This window comes from Rhodamnia argentea, chromosome 3 (genome assembly GCF_020921035.1).
Source record: "Rhodamnia argentea isolate NSW1041297 chromosome 3, ASM2092103v1, whole genome shotgun sequence".
NCBI lineage: Eukaryota > Viridiplantae > Streptophyta > Magnoliopsida > Myrtales > Myrtaceae > Rhodamnia > Rhodamnia argentea.
Window position 1 is genome coordinate 28,730,325 of NC_063152.1, and position 11,603 is coordinate 28,741,927.

General features: G+C 40.2%; 2 protein-coding genes across 7 annotated transcripts; both read left to right on the top strand.

Moving 5' to 3' along the window:
* The first annotated feature begins 1,779 nt into the window (after nucleotides 1–1,779).
* LOC115743186 lies at nucleotides 1,780–7,097 on the top strand. Of its 5 annotated transcripts, XM_048276321.1 has the most exons (14): nucleotides 1,780–1,906; nucleotides 2,072–2,147; nucleotides 2,228–2,429; nucleotides 2,576–2,650; nucleotides 2,732–2,842; nucleotides 3,007–3,047; nucleotides 3,295–3,408; nucleotides 4,074–4,188; nucleotides 4,310–4,500; nucleotides 4,599–4,715; nucleotides 5,068–5,148; nucleotides 5,344–5,582; nucleotides 6,232–6,271; nucleotides 6,431–7,097. In XM_048276321.1, exons 2-14 carry the CDS (start codon nucleotides 2,100–2,102, stop codon nucleotides 7,013–7,015), a joined length of 1,959 nt encoding a protein of 652 aa, XP_048132278.1. In that variant the 5' UTR covers nucleotides 1,780–1,906; nucleotides 2,072–2,099; the 3' UTR covers nucleotides 7,016–7,097. The 5 variants fall into 5 exon arrangements, with proteins under 5 accessions (XP_048132278.1, XP_030533736.1, XP_030533735.1 ...); XM_030677876.2 differs by lacking the exon at nucleotides 1,780–1,906 and having other exon boundaries at nucleotides 1,977–2,147; nucleotides 2,732–2,829; nucleotides 3,004–3,045; XM_030677875.2 differs by lacking the exon at nucleotides 1,780–1,906 and having other exon boundaries at nucleotides 1,978–2,147; nucleotides 2,732–2,833.
* Nucleotides 7,098–7,526: 429 nt separating this feature from the next.
* LOC115743093 (LIM domain-containing protein PLIM2b-like) lies at nucleotides 7,527–10,153 on the top strand. 2 transcript variants are annotated; one of them, XM_030677702.2, is made up of 5 exons: nucleotides 7,535–8,222; nucleotides 8,902–9,001; nucleotides 9,097–9,125; nucleotides 9,381–9,470; nucleotides 9,594–10,153. In XM_030677702.2, the coding sequence occupies exons 1-5, from the start codon at nucleotides 8,088–8,090 to the stop codon at nucleotides 9,870–9,872; spliced, it is 633 nt and encodes a 210-aa protein (XP_030533562.1). In that variant the 5' UTR covers nucleotides 7,535–8,087; the 3' UTR covers nucleotides 9,873–10,153. The 2 variants fall into 2 exon arrangements, with proteins under 2 accessions (XP_030533563.1, XP_030533562.1); XM_030677703.2 differs by lacking the exon at nucleotides 9,381–9,470 and having other exon boundaries at nucleotides 7,527–8,222.
* Nucleotides 10,154–11,603: the final 1,450 nt, after the last annotated feature.

Sequence of the window (11,603 nt, forward strand, 5' to 3'; positions counted from 1 at the left end):
ATTTTTATCAGGATTGATCGGTTCTTGACCCGATCCGGTGCCACCCCAAAATCGGGCACCGAACTAGTAAGATTGATTTTCAGTTTTTGAAATTAGAGACCGCACTAGAGGTGCTTGGAGCCAGACCGACTAGTTCGGTCCGGCTCCCGAGCTGTCCAATGGAGCCGGTCGAATGTGTTTGTAATACATATTCACATATTTAAAATGTCTAGAAGTACCTATAATAATTAAGAGTTTAAAAAATTTATTTAAAAAATTTATTTAAAAAATTATTTTCTCGAAATTAAAATTAGTAGTCGATTTGATCCGAGCCGTCTAGGTGGGCGGCTCCACCCCTATAACTAGAAATTGGATAAAAAATCATCGGTTCCAATTTATGAAACCGGGAACCGGACCAACGACGTTGGGAGCGGATCAAACCAGCCCGTTTGGTCCGGTCACAACTGTTCTCGACCTCGATCGATTTTTTTTGCTTGTCCCTAATTTTTATGAAGTTGTCTAGCATACATGTGACTTTCACGTCACATTTCTCTGCTATTGTTTTTGCCCAAAAAAAAAAAAAAATTAGATTTTCTGACTTTAAAAGATGACATGGCTGTAAACGATGTTGTTTTACTTCAATAGACACTTATGTGACAATTTTATGTTAAAAAATTTGCACGTAATTTGTCAATACACGTAACGGGAAGATTACATTCAACAAATTTTGAAATTCCATAAATTAGATTGCACCAAGAGAAATAGAAACAATACTGAACATTGAAGAACATGAACCACTCAAAAAAGAAAATCGAGCTTAATGAAGGTAGGTGTGAAAAATAAGAAATTTCTTTAAATCTTCGTGGAGGAAAATGAAAAGGAAATTTTAGGAATATGCATAAGTAGAGTGATTCGAAATTAGATTTTGAGCAAGGAAGACAAACAATCTTCTCATTTGAGAAATTCCTTGAGATTTAATAAATTGCGGCTGCACAAATAATAGAACCATCTCGTATAATCAGTGAGCGTGAAAATCCGTAACTATTTGATAGAGAAAAAAAGAAGAGAGAGAAAGCAAGGGTATTCAATTATAGGACAGGTTAGTTTCGGATCTAGGATTCGAGATCATCCCGGTTCATGAAATCAAAATCGAGAACCGAGAGGCCTTTATTTTAGAACTAGCTGATTTTTCTATTTATTGTAGAAATTAATAGTTTACTATAAAAATACAAAATGTATCTTTAAAACGCATAATCTAGAAAATATGCTCGAAATTCAAATCTCGATAAGCCCGACACCTTTTCCTTTTTGAAGGTTCAAAACGAGTCTAATTAGCATAGTTTCGATTCACTATCAATTAAATGGAACTCATATTAGACTAGGTTTAATCTTTTAGGAACATGGGATTCTCCTCACCATTCATCAATCCACTCGAGTTCGATCACTCGGGCCTCGGATTTAACCTCTCCAAATCACAGCCAGGCTTTAAATAAGGTTTTTAGCCCGACAATAGGATCCACTCGAGGCCCTCTCGTTGGTGTCAAAAGCATCGGGTCGAGGCTTTAAATAAGGTTTTTAGAATTCGATTGCACTTTTGTAACAAGTTTTAAATATTTGATTGCATCTTTTAAAAAACTGAGAACTCAATTGCACTTTCGTGATAAATTTTAAGACTTTCGATGCAGTTATTCCCGTCTAATTAGCATGACGGAGTTGGGGGCATGAAGGTAAATTGAAATTTATGGAAATTGTAGAATAATAAAATCTCTATTTGTTTGTTTTCCCGTTTCTTTCTTCAGGTCTGAGCACCAGTTCCGTCCCGTAATTTGATCCTACGTGCTTGCATCGGTCAACTAATCTCTTTCTGTAATTTCTCTCTTGCGACGCAGGTGTGGTTCTTGGGCAGCTCCCAGCCAAGAACTTTATCGTTGATTCTTTGTTGGCAGTGCACCATAATTGTGCCCTGCATAGATTGTTCTTGGGCTTTTGGTGGATCATTTGACACGTGATTGGCAATTCGTATCACACTTGCAGTTGTTCGTGGGAAGCTAAGCTGTTGATCGGTCTTTGCCTTCTTGTTTTCGCAGATTAGTTTTGATATCGAGTGTCCAGCACGGTTGATGGAGAAAAATGTTGGGCATGGGGTTCGCAACTCCGTGGTCAAGCAGGTCGTGGCAGTACTCAGGGGTTGTTCTGCTTTGGTCCCTGGAAATAATGATCAGTTTGATTGATATGTGTTGAATTGCAGAGGGTGAATCCCAAGAGGCTGAGGGATAAGGTTTGTATCGGCTGTGGAGCTGGATTTGGAGGCGACAGGCCTTTCGCGGCGCTCAAGCTGCTGCAGAGAGTGGAAGAGCTGAATTACCTTGTCCTCGAATGCTTAGCGGAACGAACTCTCGCCGAACGCTACCAAGAAATGATGTCCGGTGGCGACGGTTTCGACTCTCGAAGTATGTCATGATTTGCCTTTTGGGTGATGCGGTTTCTGTTTTATAGTGCTGTCGTGACTGTACATATGATGATGCCTTTGGGTATGAACAGGGGTGTACTATTAGTTATCAACATCAGTGATTTGAAATTTTGAAACGATATGCAGTTTCAGAATGGATGGCTTTGCTGTTACCTTTGGCTGTGGAAAGAGGAACTTGCATTATCACCAATATGGGTGCAGGTGAGGCGCATAGAGCACTTGAAATGATTTTAACTTTGACGAAAGTGATCTAATACGTGTGTTTTGTGTCTTTCTCGAAAGTTGATCCAATTGGTGCTCAAGCGAAAGTGCTAGAAGTGGCCAGCGGGCTAGGCCTTCAACTGAAAGTTGCTGTGGCTCATGAGGTTTCATTTGCAGAAGCAGGTGATCAAGGTCAATAGGGATCATTCGGTTTTGATGTTCTATAAGCGGTGTTGGGTAACTTAAGCTTAATTTGATTTTAGTGGTACAACGAATAGCATAGATAAAATTGTATAGTATAAAGGAACAAGGTGTGGCCTTTTAAAAGATTGTTTTGCCTTTTTTTCCTTGTCCAGGGTCCAGAATCTTGCATGAGAGATCAAATACTGCGGAAGGTGTAAGCGACCGATATTCATATTGTGTTTTAGTACTATTTAAAAGATAAATATTTCTTGATGATAATAGTGGATTTTTTCATTGGCAAAGTAAATGCAGACAAAACAAAAACACATGTTGATGATGTAATTTTTTTATGCTTTAGTTTCTTGATCAGCTGAGGGGAAATTGTTGATCAGCAGCTTATCTTCCTTTTCCTTTCTTTAATGCGTTCGTATTGTCTCAGCTTCCTTTCCCATTCTGTGAAGGGTATTAGCACATATCTTGGAGCTGCCCCAATTGTCGAGTGTCTTGAGAAGTACCAACCGGATGTAGTTATTACTTCCAGAGTTGCAGATGCTGCCTTATTTTTGGGTCCAATGGTAAGAAATCATTGTGTTTTTTCCTCTCTTTGCCTTTGGTGAATGAGATGTTCTTTTCCCGTGTTATATGTTTTATGCTTCTTTTTCTTTTTCCTTCTGATTTTCAGTCGAGAAGTTTCTGAACTCTTTTCTTCCACGCTTTCATTGTTATGGAGGACTCATGCTACTTGCATTGACTTCTGAACAAAACAATTACTCATTAACTGTGGAAATACCTCGGGATGACTATTGTTGAATCTCTCACAACTAGAACCTGAAGTGAATCCAATTACTCCTCCAAATTCCTTATTGGTGCTACCTTTTACCACTTCTTTGGGTTAATGGAATTTCCTTACGACACCTTAAATCGATTGATACAGCCTTGACCTGCTAATGATGGATTTGATGTTAAAGTAGAGTTCGAGTCACTTAAGAAACACTCAAGCTTTTATACTTCTTTTGGATTAAGAGACCATAGTTAAGACAAAATCGTCACTCCGATTTACTGTGGAAGAACTTGAGATTTTGCAAGCAGATATGTGTAGATGGGAGTGCAGCCTGATCCTCTTTATATAGTAAAAATCACATGGGTGCTGAATCCCTTTATTTTGTCTGATAAGCTTTTCCTCATCCTGTAGTTTTTCCTTGTGAGGAAAGAATTTTGAAAGATCTCAACCTATAAACAGGTGTATGAATTGGGTTGGAACTGGGATGATCTAAATTTATTAGCACAAGGATCTCTGGCTGGTCACCTTTTAGAGTGCGGCTGTCAACTCACTGGAGGATACTTCATGCATCCAGGTATCAGCTGTTTAATCTTCATGTTTAGCATGCCAATTATTCTGGACACTCGAGCTATGAAACATAAAACATATATGGGATTTTTAGGATATTGCATACAATTTACTATTGTCTGATGCAGGTGACAGATATCGCAACATCTCTCTTCCATGTCTTTTAGACCTGTCACTCCCTTATGCCAAAGTTAGTTGTGATGGAGGAGTCTGTGTAGCAAAGGCAGATGGCAGTGGAGGAGTTTTAAACTCCAGTACTTGTGCCCAGCAACTTCTTTATGAGATTGGTGATCCAGCGGCATATGTTACTCCTGATGTGGTTAGTTCTGGTTATTGTCATCCTTGAAGATAAGTATACATTAATCATGGAACAAAGGGGAATACAGAAGTTGACATGTTAATTTTCATCTCAATCAGGTTATAGATCTTCGAGATGTTACATTTCAGCCATTGTCCAACCATGAAGTGAGGTGTCTTGGAGCGAAACCATCTGCGAGATCATTACCTGATCAGCTCCTGCGATTGCTTCCAAAGGTTCAGTCCGCATCTTCGGTGGTGACTCACTGAAATTTAAACTGAGTCTGTAATGATTGTGCTTCTCCTACTATTTCAGTAGCCTTTTCCATTCTATTCTTGCCTTCTCATTCAGAAGATTCGAGTTAATTCTTTAGAGTGTCTAATAGTGTAATAGCATCTCTTGGATCAGCGTATTGGTTTCATTTTCTTGTTTGAGTAATGGATTGAACTTGGAGTCCTCAAGATGTTGATTACTTTCCCAACAGTTGATTCATTCGTCTTTCAAAGCAATTTATCTTTGATCCTCTGATGTCTTTTGAGTCTCTGAGGCCTTCTTACTAATACTACTTCTGATGTTCTAGAATTCCAGGATGCTGGGTGGAAAGGATGGGGAGAGATATCCTATGGTGGTTTTGAATGTATCAATCGTGCTAAGTCTGCTGAAATTTTGGTATGTGAGATCTAGTCAGTTTCACTTTTCTAATGAACACAAACATGTGAGTGCTTATTTCAAACAGCCTGTCATTATCTTTCCTCTGGGAGGTAAAGAATTGTATAGATACTATCATTTGAAGTGATTCTTGATGTAGTGAAATGTCTGGCTTCACCATTTTATTCTCAGAGATCCTTTTATTTGCATTATCAGGTCAGATCGTGGTTTGAAGAAGTAGTTCCTGGCCTTAATGACTGCATAGTTTCTTATATTATTGGAGTGGATAGCCTGAAGGCAACAAGCTTGGTCACTGGGTCTTCTGCTTATGAGGCGGTTACAGATATTAGGTTAAGAATGGATGGATTATTTGAGCTGAAAGAACATGCACTCCAGTTTGTGAGAGAGTTCGCTGCATTATACACTAATGGACCTGCTGGAGGCGGTGGTATCTGGTAATATCTTTTCCATCTGGTGTATTATTGCTTGATCCAAAAGATATTTCCACTTAGGGGTTTTGTTTGACTTTAACCAAATGCGAACACATTAAAGCTATTTTTGAGGTGATAATCCATCAACAGAGCTAGTTATCAGAAAAATAAAAATAAACGGATGCCAAAAATGGCTGTAGTTTTGTTCTTTCTGTATTCTAGAGCATGCAACTGTGAGAAACTAGGTTTATGGTTCTGTTGTTCAATGAACATGATACACGAGTTTTGAGGATTGATGGTGGGAGGTACCATACAAAATGCTTATAAATGCTTGAAGTTGGCTTTGCTTGTATATCTATGATGATTGTTAGTGTCTAGTCAATCTGGTAAGGATCACACAAAGTCGTGCATTTTTTTTTAGTGAAGTCTATCTGTTACTTGTCTGTTGCCGAGGTGAATAAGTTTGATCATGGGGACTGGTGACTACCGTTGATTTCTGGCATCCAGTCTAAAAAAGAGTTTTCACTGCCTAGCATTTGCTAATGGGGACTGACTTGTGTCAGCAAATCTTCCTCCAATACAGGAAACTTAAAAGAACCAGAAAAAGATTTTCTACACTACGAATGCTGATATTTCCGATACGCTCATTCTATTCTGTCTGCTTCTTTTACAGCACCGGACACAGGAAAGAGATTTACCTTGGGAAGGAACTGGTAAGGAATTGGACTCCCTGACACCAACATGAGCCTTTCGTTGAGACTCCAAGATTGAAATTAGTTCTTCAAACATTTCTGGAAAAGTGAATTTTCACTGAGATGCTAAATGACTTGAAAAACTGAGTAAGTAATGATTGAAGTGGTTTGTCACTTCAGGTTGGCCGTGAACATGTGTATTGGAAAGTTGGAGCAAAGCAAAGTATGGAAATGGAGTCAAATGATCGAGTGGCTTGCCTCAATGATTCAATGAGAATCCATGCTGTTCACGGGCCAATTGCTCCACAAATAACAGAGGAAAATGATGATGGGGACTTTGTTTTTAAATCTGATGCTTCTCCTGCCCCTGCTGGAAAGGAGATTCTGCTGTACAAAATAGCACATAGTAGAGCTGGAGACAAAGGAAATGACTTGAACTTCTCCATCATCCCACATTGCCCTACAGATTTCGAGAGGTTAAAGGTGATCATAACACCGGTGTGGGTAAAACGCGCTGTCTCTTCGCTTCTGGATGCCTCCTCATTTCCAGATTCAGATGCCATAGTGAAGAGAGACAGGTGGGTGGATGAGCACGTAAGCGTGGAAGTTTATGAAGTGAGGGGTATATGTTCATTGAACGTCGTGGTCCGGAACATCCTAAATGGTGGCGTCAACTGTTCTCGTAGGATTGACCGCCATGGAAAGACAATATCGGATCTCATATTGTGCCAGAGAGTTGTGTTGCCTCCTCTATCAAGTGTTTGACTAGCTCAGTTGCATCAAACTAATCCTAAATGGCGAATTACCATTGAAACTATAGCTTTCTGCTGTTTTTGGAGTTCAAGGACATCTTCTAATTTCATGAAACTTCTCAGTATTGTCAAGAGAACTGTTCAAGTATATCACGGTGATAGGTTTCTCCATTCTTTGATACAAATCATCATTTTATTCTCAAACATTTTTGTTCATGATATATGCACAAATCACCCAAAACCTTCTCGATTGACTTAGATTTGGGTAATCTCTAATTCTTCTTTCCCAAGTTAAAATTATGTTGATATTTATTGACATGTTTAGCCATTGATTTGCATTTACATTGGTATCTCATCGGTTAATTCTCGAATTTTGGAGCGCTAGTAATTTGAGTTTAGACTATTATTTCCTTCACTAATTTTTTGCTGTGAACAAATTATTAAAATCATCATAGGTGGTCCACCCAAAAAACAACTACTTCAACAGTCGCTCAGCCTCCTAGATGCATGTTTACACAATGGCAACGTAAGCCACTCCTTGGTCCCAGGATGTTTCATAAGGTTTGAAGATCTTGAACAGGTGTTTTGCTACGCGGATTGTGTCGTTCGGACACCACGGCGTTCTGGACTTTTTTGTATCGTTGGTGCCTGTCTTGTCACCTTGTCGCCTGAAAAGGCCGTACTATTTCAGATCACCATAACTGACAAGGCACCAAAATTAGCAAATAAAAGACCTGTAGCACTTCATTTTCACGCCCAGGATCCGCTTGAGAACATCCCACATCAGCCTTCTTTTCCTCCACTTTAGACGCAAATCCATTTTTAGGTCATAATATTGGGATCTCCATCCATTTTTACACCCTCGGACGAGGGAGAGAGTTTTAGAAAGCGGAAATCCATTCATTGGTCAGTGATATAAATGAGCTTTGATCACACAAAATCACATTCTTTGTTTCAATCTCGTCTTTCCGGGGTAACAAATCGTGGGTTGATGCTTATGAGATCTGCCTTTCTCTCGCCCTCAGTCAAGTTGATTCGGAAAGCTCTTTGAAACTGTCTTTTAGCTGCTGTGTGGGAAAACGAGAATGGCGTTTACAGGAACTCTGGACAAGTGCAAGGCTTGCGATAAGACGGTTTACGTGGTCGACATGTTGTCCATCGAGGGCATGCCATATCATAAGACCTGCTTCAGATGCAGCCATTGCAATGGATATCTTGTGGTACGTGAATTGTATTTGAGTTGGGTTCTGTTGCTTTGTTTCGTGACAATTTATGTACTCTCTAATCTGCTGAAAAACAAGGTTCCCTTTTTTCCTTTTTTCACATCGATTTTCCGGACTCGATGGATCGTGCCCGTGATAGTTTATGCTGTAGAGTAGATCTTAAGGTTTTTTTGTTTTTTTGGTCGGTCGAATAGAGTAGATCTTAGTTCAAGTGGTGAAATGAGACCAGGAAACTGGATCAAATTAAAGTGAATGACAACCTGAGAAAGCAAACTCAGCCTGCGACGGCATCAGGTATAAGCATGATTGACCCGACACAAGCATGATTAGAGATCGGAATCCACACTATTTGCCTCGTCCTAAGGAATAACTGGTATGATTACAATTCGGATACTTAGATGAGAAGAGGTGGCAGTGCAAATATGATCTAAGCAAGGCATTGTAATACGAAATGCCGGTGTGCAATCAGCAATTCTCTATCTGAAGTGGGTTGCTGTGATTATGTAGTATTCTGTCTATATGGCTAAATTCATGGACATATATGTAACTGTGAAACCCGCGATGCTTTCATCAAGGTGAACTTTCTGTGTGTCGTTGATATGCATCGAAGATTCGTGTTTCGTTTAAGCGCGATAACATAAAGCGAGAACGGCATTTAATCCGTTGCCAACGGCAGATGAGCAACTACTCCTCTATGGATGGTGTCCTCTATTGCAAGACTCACTTCGAGCAACTTTTCAAGGAATCTGGCAATTTCAGCAAGAACTTTCAAACAGGTAAGCTCTTCTTGGCCTCATCATCGGTTTCTCTTATGGCTACGCTAAATTTTCAGATAATTTTTTTGGCTGACATCATATCATTACCATGGCAGCCAAGTCTTCTGAGAAGCAACAAGACCTGGTATGTCCACTATAACCGCTAATTCGATCACTTCATTTACCTCTTAATTTTTACAGGTCTTCATGAACGCCGGCAAAACATTTTCAATCTCAATTGCCCGGCTTATCATTGTTCTCTACTTCACTATTAGCTCCAGATGATGAGAACAACTCACAGCCAGCAATGCTAGCTCCATCCACACTTCATCTTTTATCTTCTTTTGCTTGTGTCGCATCGTCAACCGAGTCAGTGATTTCATGTCGTCTCTATCCACAGAACCGGACCCCAAGCAGGTTATCTTCTTTGTTCTCCGGAACCCTAGACAAATGCACCACCTGTGGCAAGACAGTTTACCCCTTGGAGAAGGTATTCAATTCATAAGCCCCAGGAGGCTTCAACATATATCAGTATTGAAGTTAGAAGTAACTCATCATCCTCTTTCCAATCAAATTTTCATGACGCATTACGCGTGTCTGCTACGAAACACAGGTGACTCTGGAGGGAGAGTGTTTCCACAAGAACTGCTTCCGATGCGCTCATGGCGGATGCCCATTGACGCACTCGTCTTATGCTGCTCTTGACGGAGTCCTCTACTGCAAGCACCACTTCGCTCGCCTCTTCATGGAGAAAGGTACCTACAGCCACGTCCTAGAGGCTGCAGCGCACAAGCGGAATGCGTCCTCCACGCCCACATCGCCCCCACCTGAGCCCGAGCCCGCTGAGCCAAAGCCCGAGCCAGATGATAAGCCCGCGGAGGATCAATCTTAACTATGACATCTCATCTCCCTACCCGGACCTTATTTCTATGCAACCATCTTCAAGAGCCAGCATTATGTACTTTGATTGTAGTGTTTTACAAACTTGTATGCATGTTATCACTATTTTTTCTTTCTTGTATTTCCCTAACAACGTTTTTGAAGTCTGATGACCTGATATAACATGTTTCTTTTTGTTGATCCGTCATGAACCGGAACATATACCACTTGATCTCTGATATCTGTTTCTAAAACATTGATTAAGTGCAGACACTAGTTCAACGATCTTAAAAAGAGAGATCATAGTTTTGGATGGCACTCATCCGGCAATAGGGAAAGCTTGTTAGAAATATTTCTTGTTCGCTTCATTTCCCTATGATGACTACCTTCATCGTCGTCAAATCCCGACATTTGCTTAACTAGTGAGTGTGCTCGTGCCCGGTCTGAACCACCAAGAAAAAAAAATATAGAAATAAAGATTTTAAACACCATCAGAACACATTTCGTGCGCCGCCTTCTCTCTCGCTTTCACGGCAATGGCAGGATTCAATTTTTGCAATGGCCTACTGGCTACTGCTAACGAATGCTCTGAAGGAGCTCAGCCTCATGGCCGATGTGAGCATCGTTGTCATGACAGGCGGATGGAGTCTTGTTCGAATCTTTGACCTTTGTCGGCATGGAGCCGACGAGATCCTTTTCTCCCCCAAGAGTCTCCTTCGCCTTTTCCGATGCAAAAGGACAGGCTCTCCAAGAGTAGAAGTTGGCAAGATCCATGTGGTTCCTAAGTGTTTCCTGAGGATGATCCTGTCGATGTCTACATCGATGCTCGGGGAGTTCTGACCAATATCGGCATTCATCCTACCGGTAAAAATCATCTCTCTTGCGATGAGGTTCTTGAGAATGCACGCCCTTCATTTGGCACAGTTTGACAAACTTAAAACTGTTCTTGTGATTACCATGCCTTCTCTAGGTCTTGTTGATACCTGCACTACACCTTTTGTTTAATAGATCTCTTGGATCCACAAAGCTTAATCAATCGACCTCCTGTAGGGTTGGACAAAATCAGAGTATGTGCTGTTGCTGCTATAGGCTATAGCTCGAAGCCACCAAGGACGAGGCTAAAGATGGTGAGAGGATAGAGGGTGCGTAGATGACACAAAATGGTCCCTAAATTTTAGGTTGAACATGAAACGTGATCTCTAAACTTTAAATTTATTCAATTTGATCATTGAACTTTTGGTACATGCTCAATTTAGTCATTGAATTTGAATTAATAGAACGGCAACATTGAACATTTTCATACGGTTCAATAACTAAATTGAACATGTACCAAAAGTCTAGAGATCATGTTGAACAAATTTAAAGTTCAGAGACCACATTGCATATTAGGTGAAAGTGCGGAATCATCTATGTCATTATCCTCGAAGTAGAACATTTTCGGCTCTTTTTATCGAGTTTTACTTCGGACCCACCATGCCAAATCTCAATAACCAAAAATCAATAGAAAAAATTATGATTTCATACAAATTTTATTGTCCGTTTGGGTGGAAGAAAAGATTATTATGCAGAGACGGAAGATAAACAATCAGGGGATATTCTGAAAACCGGCCTTTTGTTAAGTATCTGCTCCTCCGAAAAATTGGAAAAAAACGGAAGAGGGAAAAAGGATATTCCCTCCATTTTGCGTATCAGACGAAAATTCACGTGAATTTAATTTCTCTTCTCTTCAACCATTTTCTCGTCT